This window comes from Camelus dromedarius, chromosome 10 (assembly GCF_036321535.1).
Source record: "Camelus dromedarius isolate mCamDro1 chromosome 10, mCamDro1.pat, whole genome shotgun sequence".
Lineage (NCBI taxonomy): Eukaryota > Metazoa > Chordata > Mammalia > Artiodactyla > Camelidae > Camelus > Camelus dromedarius.
This window is the reverse complement of record NC_087445.1, coordinates 20,757,793-20,778,530: the sequence shown is the minus strand read 5'-3', so window position 1 is coordinate 20,778,530 and position 20,738 is coordinate 20,757,793. Positions and strand designations below refer to the sequence as shown.

Sequence of the window (20,738 nt, the reverse complement as noted above, 5' to 3'; positions counted from 1 at the left end):
TTCCTCTATTTTCTTCACTAACTCATACTTGTACCGGAGACTTTCTCCTCACAGCAGCATTTTGTGACTCAACCTCAAATTCTGGTTTACATCACATCTCCCCATTGTGTGTTCCTCAAGGGCAGATAGAGAGTTGTATCTGTCTTTGTACCTCCATAGAAAACAAAAAAACAAATAAACAAAAACCAATAAGCACCAAGGAGTGCTGGATGAATAAAGGACTTTTACCACATGGCAATTGCTGAAGTAGGCCAGATGTGACATCTTTATTTTACCTGCAAGGAAACTGAGCCTGAGGGAAGTTGAGTGGTGTGCCAACTCACACTGATGATAAGCCAAGGCCAAGTATCGCATCTCCTTACTGACTTGTCGTTTTTGTTGTTTTTGTTTTTAGTGGAGGTGCTGGGGGCTGAACCCAGGCCCTCGTGCGTGCTGAGCACGTGCTCCCTCTGCCACTGATCTCCTTACTTATGGCCCACAACACTTTTTAGTATGCTGTTGCTTCTAAGAGTGTATCTTTTTTCTTCTATATGTAACTATACGTATTAAAGGACATATGGACTTTAAAGGCATTTCTGACACTTTCCTAGATACCTAGCACCTGATCTTCTTTCAGAGACAGGCTAAGCTATCATTTTAGTGATTTTTGCATTATATCCTACCTGGCAACCTAGCTTCAGGTTGCAAATGAGAGGAGATAAGGTTTAATTAGAAAATATCAGAATCATATAAATGTAAAGTTATTCTAAAATAGATTATATAATTTTTCAATTTATTTATTCAAACTTGCAAGTGAGCCAGAGGATGTATGAAGATATAGACAAAAAGGAGAAAATTACCTTTTTTCCCCAGTGATTTATAATGAAGCAACCTTTTCTTCCCTAATTTTCCCCAGGAAATAGCTAAAAATGAAAGATTACCATTTGTTAATTTATCATCTTTGGTGATTCAGGTGCTTAGAAATTATACACACAGTTTGTAATTCAGTTTTCAGTATCATTTGAGGTGTAATCTCTTTTGCATTATACATTAATTTAAGCAATGACTTCCTTTTTGAATGAGATACACAGGGATCCGAATGGTCTTTGGCAGCATCTCTGGAAGTTTATTGCCAAAATACCATTTTTGTTTATTTAAGAGGAAAAGGCTTTTTTTTGCATGAAAGGATTTTTCTCACAGTGAGAATTGTTACAAATTGCCATTGATTGCAAAATTATGTTTTAGAATCTCCTTTTGTGGCTACCTTCAAAAATAGACTAAACTCTCAACTTACTTTCTAGGGGATTATGCCTTCCAAAAACTTGTACTTCATATGCTGGCTGTACAAACATTTTTGGCAATGCTAGCATAAAGTGGTAGAAAGGATAAGCACTCTAGAAGCTTGTATATTCTCCTGCTTAGTGTGTCCTTGAGTATGTTGTTTTACCTCCTTGAGCCTGTTCACTCATTTGAAAAATGGTAATAAAATATCCCCCCATAGAGTCTTTGTGAGGAATTGAATGAGATAGCGTGTGTAAAAGCTGTAGCTACTTGCTACGGGCTAATGTGATTAAGACAGGCTTTGTGAAACTTAGGCAGCCTGTGAATCTCAGGTAGGATTGAAATAATCAATTCTTTTCTCCAGTGGAGGCTGAGCTTTGGCAAATGTTTAATCCCAGGTTGCTCTGACCCTGCCACCCAGCCTGTCTCTAGATGGCCACCCCGTTCCAGTCACCCTTGTGTTCTTACAAGGGGAGAATCATTGTTGTAAGCCAAATATTCTAGAGTGGAAGAGTCTAAATTAACTAAAGGAAAGAAAAGAAGCATGTAATTAATAGTGATTCATTTTCCCACCCTCCCACCCAACTTTTACGGGTAGTGATTCCCCCAATAAATACGCTTCTTTATGCTGATTGATTCCCATTACAATACACTGCATTTCTTGTTGGGTTTCCCACATTGTCTTACCAGTAGAACAGCCAGGGTAAAGACACAGAGTTAGAGAACCAACTCCTCACCTTTCTCTGACACTGCGAGTGGCAGACCCCTGCCCAGTCCAGCCCCCCGGCTCCACTCTGGTCATTTCTTTTCTGCCCTCCTTCTCTATCCAAGCACTGAGACTCTCCTTCCAGTGGTGACATCTTTTCCACCTCTTTGTTCCTTAGCCAGTATTACACTCATGATTTGCAAAGACACATCTCTGATCTACTACTCAAGGGCTGTGGGCAGCAAATCCATAACCAGCATCTCTCATGCAACCCTGAGACGGGAGGCCTGTGGGCCGGACTGCCGTATCTCCCAGTGTTGAGGTCTGGCAATCTGGGAGGACTAGAAGACTATATTAAAGTAAGAAGTGTAAAAGTAAAGTTGGGTGCTAACAGTTTTTTATCATTATTTTTACTGAACAATCCCTAATCTTAGCATTTCCAACTGTTAAAACAGTGGAATAACTGAGTCTCTGTTTTATTCCAATAATAGCATTTTTACAAGCCCTTTCCGCTACACTAAAGCCCTACTCTACCTAAGGAGACAGCCTTCAAAGGAGGGTGGAAAGTACTATTGGGTAAGGGCTATGTTATAACAATACTGCTTCTTTTCATAAATTTTATCAACATTATCAATGTTACCAACATTTTATCAACAAGAAATGATCAGTAACATCTTCAAGAAAACTGACAGATACATATAAAAAGATAACTCTTCTAGGAGTCTGTCACGAATTATAGTTTGCAATTCCAAAATTGTTCTGGTGGTAGATGGGAATAGCAAATCCTCAAGAAACTAAAAATATTTTAAAATGCTTTTGTAATCAGTGTATAATTTGCTCCTTAGCCAATATTACACCCACTGTTTGCAAAGGCACATCTCTTAAAAGGACTGTGATCAGCATGTAATTCATTTGCTTGTTCATTCATGTATTCATTTATTCAGCAATTATTTGGATACCTGCTGTGTGCCAGACATTATAGATGATGCTGAAGAGTGATCAGCAAAATGGTACCTGCCTTCACAGAGTTTACAGAGTATGGAGGAGAAAGGCAATAAAATAACAACTATGTCCATATTAAGTGTTTGTAAACACGTAAGTGCTCTAAGAAAGATCTTATTATTGTTGCATATCCTTGAAGGCCCACCAGAGCATTTTAAAATATTTTTACAGTTTCTTGAGGATTTGCTATTACCATCCACCAGCAGAATAGCCCAAAATTGAATTCAGTAGACTGAGGCATTTAATAAATAGATTCACCTGTTTTCTATTTTATTCCCTCCCTAGCAGGCCTATAGATTTATTTCCCCCATGTCCAAGCCCTCCCAAGCCATGATATCCCTGGCTGCCCTGAGAGCAGGTGCCCAAGACGAATCCCATTGTGGGTCCCAGCTTGGAGGTGCACAGTGACGGGTCTGCCCATGGCTCCCTTTTGCCCACCTGTCCTCACAAAGAGCACAATTTAACTGCAGGCAAGACAAATGGGGGATCCCTGACTACCAGCTCCTGTGCCCGCCCATCTGGGGCAAAAGTTTCTACATTGAAAGAGAAAGGAACATAGTTGGGGACCTTCCCAAGGCTCACAAATTATCCTTTTCCCAACTGAGAAGAAAAAGTATGGAATTTCATAGTGCTTCACTTGGAAGAGCTGGTGTGTTCTTGAAGTCTTTCGTGTGTTTGAAGTCTGTCCTTGATTCCTTTGAGTCTACAATGGCCTGGAAGCTGGAAGCTTAGCAGTTACTCATACACACATTTGTACTGCCCTGAAGCTCTGCCATGACCGTGAGATCAATTGCTATGGAAAGTGCCTAGGTTTTTGTCTTCTCCTTTACTTTCAATGTGATAAGTCATTACATTGGGTTAGAAACACTGAACCATTGTAATTATAGGAAGAAAAACTTGGTTCAGAATATTCTTTTTCCTTATTAACTTGAAGAGGTCAAAATTACATATGCCAGATCGTTTAGCTCCCTAAAACATATTTCTTATGTGTCAAACTGAGCTTTCAACGTGAACTTGGGAACCAAAACCTGATATTTGAGAATTTAGGGGTTTTGAAGCTCCAGCCCTAATGATAACAAGGGTCCCGGCAGCCCAGAATTAATAAAGCCAGGAAGAGGAACATGGCCGTTCATCTCTGTAAGCAACAATTAAGCCATAAAACTTAGACATCCATTTAGCCTCTTCTTTGTATTTAAAATATTGTTTCTACTCTAAAGTGTAAATGTAAAGTTAAGAGGATACTGAAAAGAGTTATAAGGATACCACTAAAGATAAATGTCTATCTTCCCAATGCTAATAATTCTCAGTTCCATGGATAGGATGGCAGCTTTAGAGCCAGGCAGACCTGCATTCAGATCCCTGCTCTGCTGTTTTCTTGCTGTGCAGCCTTGAGCTAGTCACTTAACCTCTCTGAGCCTCATTTTTCCCATTGTAATGTAAATGTGGAATATAATACAGAATAGTTTTAAGATTTAGTTTAATATAAATAAAATATCCCTGCACACAATAGGAATGTAATAATTGCTGGTTGTTGTGGTAATTGTAGTTGTTATTACTAAAGGAAGAAGGTGAGTGTAAAGAAGGGAGAAGCAAGAATGTTACCAGAGTGGAAGGAACCAAACAAGATTATGTGCTCAGAGATTTGGATGCATCATGATTGGTTTCATCTATTTGAAATAAGATGTCTGAGTTATTTCCAATCTCTTTTCAAATCTGGGCATAGAGTCTCCACATCTGTGGTTACTGTCCATCATTTTCATTGAACTCATTAAGAACAATATTCTTCCTAAGTTTCCTGTTTTTCCTTCAGTGTGGTGTTTACTAACCTTCCTGTCTTGGTGCTAACATTTCTTGTCATTCATTCCTTCTTCTTTGAGCTTGAGGTGCTTTTATTGATAATTCCGAGGGAGCTGAAAAAAGGACCTGCTGCATTTTTTTGTCTCTTTAACCAAACCAAAAGATAAGCCCAGACCCTGTACATTTATTCTGGAACAAGGTTTCTCCCAGTATTTTGATGTTATATCTTCCTCATTTTGATTCCCCCCACACGCATACCTTTCTAGGACTTAGTTTAATTTCTAGCATCCCAGAGGGGACCCTTGCAAAATAATCCATCTCTCCAGATCTAAACAAATGTTCTGGCCTTTTTATTTTTTCATGGAGCTTGTGTTCAAATGAGAGTCCTCTTCTAATAGCTTTCCAGCATGATAACCACACATCCCAAGAGAGCTATCGACTTCTGTGAGCTAAAATAAAAGAAAGAAAGGAAAAAAGAGAGAGACAGAGAGAGCTTTCCAAAGAATGTGATTAATACCACCTCCCTAAGCAAGCAATTAGATATCCTGTATCTGACACATAGGACTGAAAAATATTAATCTGTCAGCCATGCTCCCCGTTTGTGAAAGACACTGTATTGCTTCAGCTGTTTTTGCTTTAAAGTAGGGAATCGTATCACTGTTTATTCTAATTAGGAAAGACCTGGATGCTTTGTGGGTCAGAATCCTAACATAAGATGAGATATCCTGTAGCTTTTCTCTTTCTTTTTTCTCCTTTCCAGGCCTTCCAGATTTTCTAGGGAACATTTCATATTCTCATCCCAACTCCAAAAACTGATCTAGGGTTTTGCACCTAGTCCCTGTTTCTTTCCCTGTGCACCCTCAGTGTTTAATCCAGTTTGCAAGCTCAGTAATAGAAAAGGAAAGAAGTAAGGCTATCTTTTAAAAAATCTGAAGCCCAAGTCCACCCATTTAACCTAGAACCTAGACAAACAGCAGCTGGGACAGTGCTGTGGCTTGGAAACATTAAGAGACTTAGACCACGTGGCTCTGCTGACCCTGATGCTTCTCTAATTGCTGTGATGGAGCTGGAGTAAGAGGTGGTCCTCTCTGTTGTCCATGCAGCTTCCTTTAGTATAATGAGTAGTCCAAGCCTTGCCCTTGCCCAGCTGTCTAACTGTTGTGTGACATGTCATTCTGTCTTCATGAAATCAGGGCATTGTTCCTATTGGATACTTTTTCTTCTTTTTCAGTTTGAGTGTTTTCCTCAGCCTGGTAGTTTTAAACCATTAAAGAAGCATTGCCTCACATCCCCCCTTTAAAAAAAAAAAAAAAAAGATGTCATTTCCATAAACACATGTTTTACTTGAAGTAAATGCTTTTGTAGTGTAAGTTGGTGTTTTTCAAAGTTTAATTTTTGGACTGTCTAGATTTGAACTGCCTGGATCTCTGGTCTTGAGCCCAGGATTTTGCATTTTAGCAAGTTTCCAATTGGTAGCTGTGCACATTAAGGTATAGGAATCACTAAGTTGCCGGGAAACTCCAAGTATGTCTCTGAATGGGAAGAGCTACTTAATTCTTTAACTCTTTTTCTCTCTTACCCAATGACAGTATCTTAATTTTTTTGCAGCACTTTGCGTTTATAATTTTGTTAGAATAAATTGTCTGTTTCTGAACCTATATTAGAAAATCAACAGAATTTTACCTGTTACACAGAGAGGTTGAAAATAAAAGAGAGGGAATAAGTGGCTTGGGATACAGTCCTGCTAGAATCACAAGTTGAGACACTGCTATCCCCTGTTCTGTGTCAACAGAATTGGGCAGAGGGTGATCATGATGGTAAATGCAAGGATCCTTTGCTGGTTGAATGAGAAGGTGGGTGGTACCGCCATTGCCCCTTCTCTTCCAGTACCATCCTTCACACAGCCTCAGACCATCAGTCCTACCACACATCTTTGTCCAAGTTGCAAGAAGCCCAGAGAGCACCTCTTTGTCACCCTGTTCCTCTACTTTGCCATTGTCTCCCGCAGATCCGCAACTCGGGGCCTGCTGACAGCACAGTCCAATTCATCTTCTATCAGCCCATCATCCACCGATGGAGGGAGACGGATTTCTTCCCTTGCTCAGCAACCTGTGGAGGAGGTAATGGTGTTTGCTTGGCCCAGGAGCTATTGACCTCTCCCAGGGAAGACTCAGCTGTTGGAAGAATAAAGTCACTTGGACAGGGAAGACAGGTAGTCCAGTGATGGGTCACATCCTTTCTTCTGGATGGGGCCAGATCCTGAAGCCTTCCTGTGAGGCAGATGCCTCCAATAATGTAGACACCCCATGAACATATTCTGTCTGTAGAATCCCAGCAGATGAAATGGTGTTTACTCCTTTCGTTGTTTCAGGGGAGGCCAGGACAAGGAATATCACAGCCTGGCAACAGCTTACTCTTGAGGTGATTCTGTTCATTTGAGAACAAACTACTCACCTGGTGGAATTAACTTATTTATCAGGATTCAAGTAAAGCATGTCAGGCCTACTACATAACATGATGTGTCCAAGAAGAAGCAGAGGTTAATTTAATTCAAGGAAGTAGTTTGTTACCAGAAAAAAAAAAGTCCCAGCACCATAGATAGGCTTAGCTATTTTGGGGCTCTGTCCCGTCATCCTTGTGGTAAAAGGAATGCCACTTGTGTTATTTACACGTTAAAACACATCTCTCCTGAAGAGTTACTGCATGAATTCCTGTCTCTGCTCCATCATGTCTGTAACATGAACATTTTGTGTTACTGGAAAAGGTCACCCTCCACCTATTTTTCTTTAATAATTACTGAAATGGTTACATAGTAATTTCTTTGAGTTATTTTATAATCATTTAGCCATATCCCTATAGAAGATACTCAGTTCATTTAAACTTCTGTATTATAATGTAATGAATAACTTAATATCTAAATATTTTTCTCCTTTCAAATCATTTCCTTGGAATAAATTCACAAGAGTGAGTTTCAGAATTTTTGTGGCTATTGGCATATATTACCAAAATTCTTTCCAGAAGGGTAACAAGTTCTATGAATATTTAAGTTCTGTTGCCAGCTGAGTCAGTATTTGTGAACTATCATTTTTTAAAGTTTTGGTAATTCAATGGATATAAAGTTGTATGTATAGTCATTTAAAAATGAGCACATCAGATAAATTCTAGCTCCCACTTCATGGAAGCCTGTTAATTGGCTTGCTTTAAGTAGCTAGTCCACATAGATACCGCTAGATTATTTTGACAAGAGAAAAGAAGGATAGTGCCTCAAAATGGAGACAAATGATTATCCATTAATTTTTGTAAAACAGTAACAGCATATGATGTAATTCATCTTCAGCTGTGTTACCTGTGTCTACATAATGTGAATAGATCGTTGAGAGTGAGGTTGTATACAGCAATGTTAGATTGTAGCTTAAAAACAGTGAAAAATACCATCAAGTCCTTTCACTTGATTTTACAAGACAATTAATTCAACACTGTAAGCATTTCAGTAAAATCGTGTTTCCAGTTGCTTTGTCTGTGGTGAACAGAAAATTACTTTGTTTAAAAATAAAGTGCCAATTACCTTGATATTTATGGGAATATGTTATTTTGATACACCTGTTGATGACTAGCACAGGAAGCAGTTTCAAAGAAAGAAATCTAAGGAAATAATTTTTTGCTTCTTTTCTTCTTAAATGAAAACCATGTTTTGTAAGAAGGAACAATTCAATAATATGCCTGCTGTGCCAGTTTCACGTAGACCTGCTGTTGGGCTGTGATTTCAGTAAGCTTAATAATGGCTTGCTATATAAGGAGGCAGTTCATGTTAGATTCATATATAAGCCTACCTCTTTAGGGCTTTATTTGCCTCCTGTCTAAGTGAAAAAGTAGAACCATCAGTGGTTTTCAAATGTTTTGAGTTATCAAACCCTTTCCTCAGGGAAATCTTACTAGGAAGGCAGATAAAAAAAAATACTGGTCAGATGAAGATCTAAAGGATCTGGAAACCAACCTTCCTCCCCGTCCGTGGACCACAGTTTGAAAATTCCTAAAGAAGTCATCTCTAAATTCCTTTCTATGTTTCTGTTCCAGATTCAGCTAGTTGACTATTTTGCTAAGTGCAAAGAACTCCTACTCCAAATATATTGTGAAACTTGAAATAAAAACACTCTCTGACCATTGTGGTCATGTGTTCCATTTTTATTCGAAGTTTTCATCTCACACACTTGAGAAGAGCTTCACAGCCACATTTTTAAGCTGACAAATTACAATTTATAAAAATCGCAACCTGACATTTACAGCTTACTTACTGCTTATGCCTGTGTTTTACTCCATGATACATTCTGTCCTTGAGTAGAAATTACTTTCTGGAAAAATTATAAAATAATGAGCTTGTTAGCAAATTCTCTGCTTTAGGTATGATGTAATTGAAAGACAGCAGTATCTTTACTTCTAAAATCTTATTTTGCTTTTTGATTTTCTTATAAGACAAAAAGTTAAATGCAACATGTGTTCTTATCCATTACTTTTCATGCTTTTCATCTTTATAGTAAAACTGTTAAAAAGTCTTTTTTTAGGTCTTTAAAGAACAATTAATTTTTGTGGACAGTCTGAGAACACAGCCTCAAGCCAGGAAATCTGGTTTATAAGCGTCCTTCTGATTTCCTGAAATCTTCCCCAAGAATTTTAACCACTCTAAATCTGACTTTCTAACACGCATTTAGCAATAACAATATTCAGCCACTGCCCAGGGAGGATATATTTTGGGGTTGATTAGGGTTAGAATGATATAAAAAGCCTAATTTAGAAAAAATACACTATATACATTTCTTTTTCACCCCAAGAATCTAAGTTCTCATCACCACCCCACCAGAAATCCACAAAACGAGAGAGGCTGGTAGGAGAGGTAAAACATATAATGAGTAGAATTAAATATTACTCAGCAACACTATTAAAGAAAAAAAGAGGATTCTCTTAACAGTGGAGATTTGGTCATGGAAACCAAAAAATACTGGCTCAAGACTTAGAGAAATAATGTAAGATTTTAAAGCAAAAATTGAACAGTAAGAAGTATTTTTTTAAGTTGTGCAGGGAAACTTGGGATTCATGATGGTTATTGCTGGGGTCTTAGTCATCCATTTACTCAGCTTAACCCATTCAGGTTGAATTTAGGCACCAAAAAAAACCCCAAAAACAGTTTTCCTAGGCAGCTGGCAGGACCCAAATCTGTGTTATATTCCATGGTCCCCCATTGACAAGGAGGGCAGTATTGATTTTTTTTTTAATTTAGAAGTTTTTTCTACCTGATGCCCCAGGTGCAAGAGAGATAATTTTGCACCCTTGTATAAGATGGTTGGTAAACAAATATTATCTATTTTTGATGCAGAATTCTGTTAGACTTTTAGATTATACAAAACAAATTAATAAGAATGGTCCTTAGAACAGAGTCTTACAGTCTAGCTATATTCTTATGTAGTTCGAGCCCTATAATTATTAAAATTTGTGTGGAAAAACACAGTATTTGAGGTCTACAAAAATTAACGAGCCTTCTATTTATCTGACTTTTGTCCTGAAAATGACTGGAGCATTGGGGAAAAATGTCCATGAATATGAGATGGCCAAAAAGCCTAAGGGAATATATGATATTGATCTGTGCATTTAAACTTGCCCGAACGGTTTGATACTGCAGGTTACCAGCTGACATCGGCTGAGTGTTACGATCTTCGGAGCAATCGCGTGGTTGCTGACCAATACTGTCACTATTACCCTGAGAACATCAAACCCAAGCCCAAACTTCAGGAGTGCAACTTGGATCCCTGTCCAGCCAGGTCAGTCAAATTTACCAGTTTGTTTAGCATACACATAAACCAGGTTCAGATAAGCTTCTTAAGTTAAAATTTTTTAATTAGAAGTAAAATGGAATTTACAATAAATAAGTGCTGCTGCCCAGTGTCCATCCCTGTCCTGTGTTATTAGAGCCCACACCCCTGTTCTGGCCGCTGTTCAATGCCATCGCAGGGTCTATGAATTTCCCGTTTGTGAAGCTACAAGGTGAAGCACTCTGTAGAGTCATCTTCTCTTCTGATCTCTTTTCATTCTGGTTACTTGTTCTGACCTTAACAAATGGGATGGCACACTGTTGTCAGGATTCTTCCCTGTTACCTCTGTCACCAGATTGGTGAGAGAATCAGAGCAGACCGTATTCCAGGGTCACAATGGACCCCTTTTAGTCTGTGCTGGTCCGTGCTGACTCCCTGGAGTCCAAACCAGTCTTAAAATAATTCTTCTGCATTTAAATAAACTCAGCCTTCGTTGAAGAGAAAGCAGGACTTATTTCTAACAGTCAGATTTTTTTAAAAGTTCTTTTTAATTAAGAGCTTTAAAGAGATATTTGACACTTTCACATATGTTTGCTTTGGGGAAGCCATAATTAGCCCTCAGTTATTTGCAGGATCAAGAATCAGACTGATGAATGAAACATCTCATGAGCAGTCACAGAAGTGCAGGTCAGGAATCTTTCCATGGGTGGAGCAGTTGCCTTTTTCATTGCAACACTTCCTGGTAACTCTCTTGGTTAACTTAGCTTACTCATCCTCAACACATGAGAGAGGATATGTGAAAACTCTTCTGCAAAACTAATCACAAAGACCAGAAAATGGAGAATCCTTTCCAAGTCCCTTGGATTTCTGAGAAATACTTCAAGGTTATTTTTTAAAATCATAGTTTACTTAATTATATATTCATAAAACAAAACTTTGAATAGTTAAACTACTACTGAATAATGTGAATAATGTGGATGAAAATCATTCTATCTTGAATTGTAGGCAGTGTGATTTTAAGTTTTGTTTTCTGCTGTTTACTTTTTAAAAGTTCTTTTCTTATATTCTTTCTACCTCATGTTCATAAATTCTAAAGTCTACACGTGATGTGAAATTGCTGTTACTTACTCATAGAAACTCTACTACCTAGCTGATAAAAGTGAACTTAGAATAACAGGTTTTCATTAAAGAAACAGATGAATAGATATTTTATAAATATATAATTTAGGTAAAGTTTAATTTAGCTTCATATTACACCAGAAAATTTTGTATTTAGGATTGGATACAGTATAAAAACTAAATGAGGTGTTAAATTTAGCTTGGACTTCTTTACTTTGAAAATATTAAGGCATGGGATATTTTTAGCCAAGATAATTCTAGCTCATGCAATTCAACTCTATTTTAAAATTATTCTGCTTATTATATATCTTTATTCATATCCATACCACAAAGACCAGTGCATGAAAAGCATAATTATCCCAATTCAAACAAGTTGACTTAGCCATAAAGAGACTTTGAAGGTCTTATACACACTTCCATGAAAATTCATGTGTGTATTTCTAGGAGAAAATAGGGATTCACTTCCCACAACCGCATAAAGCTTTTTCCCCCCCTTGGAAAAAAAATTCAGTGAAGAGATGGCCATAAAAAACAGTTGTGAGATAAAGGCATTTGGTTAACAATTTTATGAAAATGTTTATAGTCGGAAAAAATTTACTCATTTTTTTTCTGGCTTCTGATTTTTACCTATATTTTCTGTTGGAGTGATATTTTGACCTGTTATTATTCAAAAGCAAAAGGCCATTCTACATTGAAAGAAGTTTGTGAAATTTATGCTTTTTCTATGTCTATGTTACTTTAAAACATCTAATACAGCACATGTATAAATGTCGGGACAGATGGCGATTGAAAAAAGGGAGAAAAGGAGAAAAAAGTTAGAAGCAAATGTCAGGAAGCTGCTTGTTTATTACACAGGTAGTTAAACAAAGCTGTCAAAATTAAGACTTAGCAGTAGGAGAGGTTTAAGAGGAAGTTGCTTTAGGAAATGTAGATATGCTAGTCTGAGGTTAAGATACTTTAGGATTGCTGTAAAATTCAGTGAACTGATTTGCATACCTGGGATCAAAGCAACCTTCCTGAATTTCAAGAGAAATCATGAAGTAGTGGTCTGAGAAAAGGAGATAATAGATCTGCCAAAGTAGAGTCAAACACGCAAGGAATTGTTTTCTTACTCCAGATTGAACTGTCCAATAGTAAAATCAAGGGTGACACAATGACATTAAACCAACACCTTTGTGTCCAAAATTTGAAGCCCCAAAATGTAAAACACAAGATGTTTTTAGAACAGATAAAGTCACACATTTTGAAATTTCAAAAGAAATTTATTTTATCTAGCCATTGAGATAGTTCTTCACTTTTCGTATAGTAGACTAGGATTTCTGGCCTATTACATGAAAGCAAAATCCCATTCAGATAGCCAAGTTTATTCCTTGTCGAGACTGGGAAGTACCATGGACAGCAAAAAGGGCACTAAAAAGTCTGTAACCTGGCTTTATTGCTTTACCCTTCTGGGCCTTATTTTTCCTACCCACACGTGGAGGTGAGAGAGTTACTTGTTGCATTAAATTAGTGGTTTTCAAACTGTGTCTATAGAACCTATTGTTCCGCAGAGTTGCTTCATTAAATTTCATTTTATATATTTTGAAGTATCTTTAAACAATAACTCACAACAAGTATATTCAAACATAAATTAATTTTAACTTGTTCAAACTAAGCTAAATTGTAAAAGTTGTTGTAACAACTAACAAAGGGAGTACTTTTTGCCCTCATTGTTAAAGTTCTTGAATACATCTGTTTAATTGAAAAAATAAGTATTCTAAGATTGCAAGGTAAGCTATAAAAACCATTACTATTAGCATCTACTTCTTTGTGATAAGAATTTTCTCATTACTACCCATCTAAGACCAAAACAAACCAGAAACAAACTGGATGTGATAACCATTAGCCATAATCCTTGCTATCCAATGTTTCTGTTTACCGGAATAGCCTCACTGTTCTCAGTAATTTGCTTTATAATAAGTAGATACTATATATTTGAACTAATAAATGCTGTCACTTCCTCGTTTCACTCACCAACAACATCCACTGGTTTCAATGGTTGTGGATTGATTTATCTAGTGGTTTCTAGGCTAATGAGGTTGTTGACATCTATTCCAAAATAATCTTTATGTTTTTATGTCTTTTTCCTGATTCTTAATGCTAACTCAGAAATGTGGGTAAGTTCAAAGGCTATAATGAAAATAAAATTCACTAATAATCTCCAGTGCCCACAGGTAATCACTGTTAATACTTTTGCTCTATCTCCAGTTTTGTCTATAGCTCATAACATAGAGAAATCATTCTGAATATAATAGACAGTTGGAATTCAGTGACTTAGCATTCTTGATTTCCCCAACTCTAAAGCAAGCCTGATTGCCCAGGACATGTAGTAACAAGTAAAAACTTGACATTTTGCTGAGATAGGAATTTGGATTCCTTTCACTACAGGACCAACATTTGAGCCTACCTGGCTGCATTGTCATTGATGCAGTCATTTTTATGAAATGATAAAATACTTTGTTTCCTAGCCCGGAGCCATCTCAAAAAGGAAGCCAAAATGATGCTTATAATGGGAGGGAAGAAGAAGAGAAATTAAAAATTTAATGACTTTTAGCTAAAATTAAGAATATTTCTCACTTGGGCTCTCCTGGAAGTCCAGAGGCACGCCTGTCCTAGATGCCAGAGATCTAGGCATGTTTCACTTGTTTTCTGCTTCACCCATTTAACACCCTTTTGCATATAGCTAAGACACTTGGAATCTAATGAAATATAAAGCCTCCTTGTGCCTGCCATGCTATAATCATAGCCTCTGTTTTGCACAAGGGGAAAGTATTTGTTTTAACACAGTGCCTGCTGATTTGTGCAATGGTTTGTGTCATTGTTGCCTCTGGATGAAGGGTAAAATCTATCATGTGGTCAGAAAGTCTCCAAATGTATGCCTGTGGTTCAGCAACAACAAGGCAGAGTTTTAGTTCAGTTAATGAGCACCTTATGTTTTCAGAGTGTCTTTAAATGCAAAATATGCTCCATTTGGCCTTAGATATCAGTCTAGGAGACTGGTGAGACTGTTAAGGCTGCCTGGGGGAAATTGTGCAAGACGTTGTTTGTGAGACAGTCAGAGAACCACCTTTTCAGATTTTTTTTCTTTATTTTGGCACAGACCTTTTCTTTTCCCTCCAAGGCAGTAATGAAGGGGGCTTAAATTGGCAAGGGTTAGTCATGTGAAAAAAGCTCTCACTCATCGCACTGTCGTGGTCACAGTCATTAGCAAGCAAATCTGTTTTTAGCTGAAACCGCACCCAGATTCCCCCTTCCCTGAAGGAATTCAGAGTAACAGCCCTAAGCAAATGCCCAAATGTGTATGCCCTAAGCAGCAGTTCTTGGTGACTTCAAGTGACCTCTTTCTGTCCAGCTCCATTTAATTTAACAGCAAGTTGCGTAAGCCATCCCTGGCTATGGACCAAATAGTGAACAAAATCTCAGAACTGAATCCTAATGCGACTTTAGAAGAAGAGTCTGCATCATTAGAGGCAGTGTGTGCAGTGAGCATGTAAAACCCAACTGCACTAACTTTCCACACCGACTTGGTGAGCGACTAGACCAATGGCGATGCAGTGATTATCCCTGTACCCTGGTGGTTAGGAGGGGAGCTTTGGAGCAACACAGCCTGGCCTGGGATCCTGGCTCTGCCACTTACCGGTTTGAGTAGCCTTTGGCAAATTACTTGTTCCCACTAAGCCTCAGTTTTTTCATCCTCTGAAGTAAGGCTGTTAACTACTTACCTCACAGAGTTGTCATGAGGAATACATGGTGTCATAGGCTTAAAGAACTTAGCAGAGTGCCTGGCATGTGATAAGCATTCAGTAAATGCTAGTTGCTGCAGCTGCGGTGACTAAGAGCACGGTCATGCTAATGTTGACGTGGCCTCAGAGAAACTCCTAAACTCTTCAGAAACCCGCTTCCTTCTCCATGGAAGGAGATGGAACTCTAGCATTCTACATGGGTCTGGAAAAGTAGTTCTCTATTTGTTGTTATAACAGTAGGAGACACAGATTCCTAGGAAATAGCTTCACGAAAGTAAATCACATTTATCAGATTTTTAAGACATCATTGCCATGAGAAATGATAAGAAATGAAGCAACTCCTGAAATCCCAATGTGTAAATGTCTAATAATCCCCACGTAACCAGCTATGAGCCATTGCCACTGAGTCCGCATGGGTTTTGTGCCATGTCTCATCTCCAGAAAAGGAGAACTCAGTACCAGGGGACTAGAAAGTGTTTAACTCAATTAGCAGTTACAGTATAATGAAATGTTTCCCTGTTCAAAAGCTCTTTTTGTTTTATTATGATAGCTCAGTGACGTAGAAAAGTAACAACTTTCTTCTTTTTGATCAACTTCATTGAAATACACCACTTCGAGCAGCTTCTGAGTAAGCAATAAAAAATGCCATCCAGAAGTCCCGTTTGCACTTTTATGCATTTATGATGAGATAAAGCAGAGTTTTGGTGCTTTTTAGAGGGTGTAGCCATACTCTTCCCAAGATTACAGACCTACCTCACATGCTCAGACAATCAGCTATAACTCAGTTATTAGGGCAGTTTAGTTCTTCTACCAAGCCAGCTCATCACTAACAATAATGATCACTTCTTATATTTTAAACTTTTTGAAAGTATAATTATTTATGCAGTTCTTTTAATTGACATATGAGTTAATAGAACAGGTATTATCATCATCCTCATTTTTAACTTCAGTCTATCAGCTTGACATTACTAGCTAAATAACTTTTGTACTTAACTTCTCCAGGCCTTACTTTTGCCATCTGTAAAATAACTGCAGTACTGCAGTCAGAGAGTACCTAGGAGGAGTACATGAGATGATGCATGTACAGTTCTTAGCAAAATGCCAAGCCCTCAACGAAAGTCATATGACAATACAGCTGTCATTATTGAAAACTAAACCTGAAAAGTGACTTGCCTAATATTACTTCTATTTAAAGTTTCTACAGTGCTTTCACATCTATCATCTCAGTTCGGTTTTACCTTCTCTAAGAGATGAGGAAGACAGAGATTATCATCTGTATTTACAGATTAAAACAAACTGAAGCCCAAAGAGGTTATGGGACCTGCTCCAAGCTAGGGCGGCAAAAGAAAGCTGAGTCATGAAGTCGTGAACCTGAGTGCTTCCAGTTCCAGAGTATCTCCTATATTACATAAGTCAGGTCACTGATCCCTGAGCCATCATATCCCATGGGTACCCTTGTTCTGCATGATGCCTTCATCAACCCCTGAGATCTGGTTTAAACCCACCATAGACCCCCACAGCCAGCACAGAGCTGCCAGCCATAGTATCAATGCAGAGTTTGGTGCCCTGGGTCTTTGAGTTGACCATATACCCAAGTTAAGCAAAGCCTCTTTCATATAAGCATAAATACTGATATTTGCTCAAATCAAACAATGTCCACATCATTTAGACAATACAGGAAGAGCTAAACAGAGCCCAAGGAAATATTAGTCCCATTTATTTAAAAGCAGTTCAAAACTGCATTCTTTAATATCAAGAATGTTTATCCACAGAAATATAAGTGTGAGAGAATTATGGTATTTGGGGTCAAATGAACAAAAACCCTGCAGTAGTCCGTTTTATAGCAGAAAAAAAGATATGTACGTTTAGAAAGTTTTCAAATCCTAGACGACAAAGCAGTGTTCTTTTGGTCTGGTTCCAAAAGATAAATGAACGTTGCCTAGTAGGTACTGTGTTTTTTGTTTTTTTTTTCATTGTGACCTTTACAGAATATTTCTTCATTTGCTGGCTCCCAACTTGCCTCTTCAAATAATAGGGAACCCTACTGTGTTTCATAAAGTCACCAAATTTTAAAGTAGGAGAGATTTTGAGATGACTACCTAGTTCAGTGGTCTTCGATCTATGGTCCACAGAGCTCTGATTTCTGCCCTCAGTAGCTACCAGAAGGGGGGCAGATAGGATTAGGCCAAGTGTGGTGGGTTTCCAGGCACCCATTCTTACTTCATCTTAAAACTCCTGATTTCATCCAATACATAGATTTTGCAGAAGAACAACACAGAAGTCCAAATATAATGTACTCAAGGTCACAGAGAGAGAGAGCTGGCAGAGAGGAGAACTGACCTTCCCTCTCCCAGCTCATCAGGGGGTCCATTGTGCCATGATCCTTTGTACTCTGCCACTCATGAAAAAGCAAATGCTTCAGTTTCTTCCAGCTTTTTATTGCTTCTCTCTTCCCCCTTTCTAAACTGTTGTTTAGGAGGAGATTGGTTTCTCTTGCCCTGGAGTTGTCGAGAGATGAATTACTCTCTTTGAGGCCAGAACTCCTTCCACCACCCACAGTTTCATTCATTTTTTTATTGAGTACCAATCCTGTGCCAAGTTCTGTGCTTAGTACCATGGTGAAGGCAAAGAAGAATCCTCTAGAGTATGGCCCACAACACTGCCAAGGGGTGGAGGGGTGGTAAGTTATACAATTACAGAGCAGCGTGATATCTGAGAGACACGTGAGACAGACAGGGAATAGAAGACTTTTTTAAAAGCTGTCATGGCTATTTCTGGGAGATCCCCAATGGAAGAGATGTAGAGTTAAGCCAAGCAGGTTAGAAGCACAGTTGCCATTAAGCTGTCCTTTCTCTGCCCTAGATCGCCCAACCACCTCTGTCTGCCAAAGCAGCCTTCCTAGGCTGCCAAACTACCCCCTAAAGCAGCCTTCCCCTCACACAGATGACAGAGCTAGCAAAAGGCAAGGAGTAGGACTAAAGATGTTCACTGTGAGTAGCAGTTTGTTTGGGAGTTTCTTTAACCTTGTTCTTGTTTGCTTGCTTGCTTCATTCTGGACGGTAGTTGTATTTCTTGCTCTTGTACCTTCGCACCAGTGGCATGATTTCATTGAATGATTATTTACCAGTTGCCTCTGGGCGGGGCACTGTGTTAAAAGATACAGTAAAGAACCAATATGGATTTTGCCCCATAGTGTTAAACTAGGGAAAACTTACACCTAGTTAGAAATACGTACATAGTTAAAAGTGATGAAGGGAGTTAGTGCTGTGGGTATTTGGAAGAGGAAGAGAGAATTTCTGGCCGGATTTTGAGAGAAAATAACGACAGGCTTTAGAAGAGGTAGCACTTAACTAAGAAATTTCCTTGAGCATTAGAGCATCATGTTATCTGTTGCTATGACAGCAATGAGCAGGCTGGATTGGAGGAGGCAAAGCCTCTAGGCAGAGAGATCTATTAGGAGACTGATGCAAAAGGGTCTAAATTCATGTCACAGAGATGTATTTGGCAGGCATCACAACTGAAGGAACTGTATGTGTAGGGAACACGGGAAAGAGAAGAAGCAAAGATGTCCCATGGTATCCAGCCTGGGAGTATGGGAGGTTGGCAGTGCTCTGAACAGTGACAGTAATCACAGGGAAAGAAGCAGTTTGCAGGGGAAGATAGTGAATTGTCTGGACACACAAAGCTGAACAAATTGAGAGCACATCCAGCTATCAGGAAGTCAGAAAGAGGCTTTGCAGCCCAGGAAAAGAGTCGTGGGGTCGTGCAAGAGGCACTCAAAGAGATGGTTGAAACCATGAAATGGACTCCTTTTGATTCATTTCCATTGTAAAAAGAACCCAGAATCCTGCAGATTAGGTGCTCGTGGTGTTAGTTGCATTAGGATTTTTTTCTTAAGAAAGATTTAGCACAACATGTAAATCTCACACTTGAGTCAATCAATATGGGTTGATTATTCATTAGGGATATTGTCCTAAAATAGCTTTGGAGATGATTTCAGGACAAAGACTTAATCATCTTTAAGGGACATGGGAAATTAAGGTGATAGCCTCATTTCATCCATTTATATCATGTTTCCAAATATTTCTGTATTATACTTTCTCAGACTTGAATTTTGTCTTGCCTAAATGTTCTAATTCCTGTACATTACAGAAAACTTGGAAAACAGAGAAACATAAGAAGAAAGGAAAAAAAGCCACCCATAATCCAAACACCAAGAACTAACAACTCTCCTTGGTCCTTTTCTAACATATGAGAATACATACACATGTGCACACATACACACATGTATATAGACTTTATGAAAATGACTATATAGATGTATGAATACATGAATTTTCTTAATATTGTGGATTACATTGTACATTCTATTTTGTATTGGATTTTTTTCAGTTGACATTACATTTGAATATTTTCCATGTCATTAAGAATGGTTCAAAAAGCTTTGTGTTTATATGCTGCATAATATTTTATTCCACGAGCCAGTCAGAACACTGAAGCATTCCCCGGTCGTTGGACAGGTCCGCAAGGTGTGTACTTGAATGTGTGTGAGGATGCTTTGCAATGTCTTTCTTCTCCTACCACGTGAATCCAGAATTACCACGTCTTCATCCTCCTCTTCTCTTCTCCTATCACGACCCCTGATTTGGGGGACTTTAGATGGGATCAGATCACTGCCCAGTATAGGAAGTGCTTGAGTGATCAGAATAGTTAAGGCAATGGAGAATGAGTGGTTTTACCCCCAAACCAACTGTTTATTGAGTTTTCCCTTCGTGATCATTTTTTAAAATCATTTCTGCACAATCTTCACCACTCCCCATGTATTCAGACACATAAATACTCAGGCATGTACACACACTCAAATACAAATCAAGACCTAAACATGGGAAGAACTTAAAGTCCCTCAAGGACATCCTTTTTCATCATTCTTCAATGGGTACATTTTGCCTAAGAAAAAAGATTGTCTTAAAAGTAAGGAATAGAAAGTTAGGTTCAGGCACCATTGCCTGCCCCTCTGACAGTGTGGTGAAAGGCCAGGGCCGTGGCATGAACCCCAAGGGAAAGCAGAGCCCATGCACATGAATATGCATTAACAGGACTAGACAGAGCACCATTGTTTTGATATCTTTCTGTTTTCACAGGTGCCATAGAGCCATTTTATGAGTCTTCACCATGACCTATGCCATAGAAAGACAAATATAGCTATAGTTTTGCTGAATCCAGGTTTCAAGCTCCTTATTCAAACAAAAACATAATTTCTAAATCAGCCCA

General features: G+C 38.4%; 1 protein-coding gene across 4 annotated transcripts in view; it reads left to right on the top strand.

Moving 5' to 3' along the window:
- ADAMTSL1 (ADAMTS like 1) overlaps positions 1-20,738 on the top strand; it is a 373,405-nt gene that overhangs the window by 140,970 nt on the left and 211,697 nt on the right. For all 4 annotated transcript variants that reach the window (XM_064490187.1, XM_064490185.1, XM_064490186.1 and 1 more), the window contains exons 8-9: positions 6,774-6,885; positions 10,437-10,575. In XM_064490187.1, the coding sequence (XP_064346257.1) occupies positions 6,774-6,885; positions 10,437-10,575 (251 nt within the window). The remainder of the gene's footprint in view (positions 1-6,773; positions 6,886-10,436; positions 10,576-20,738) is intronic.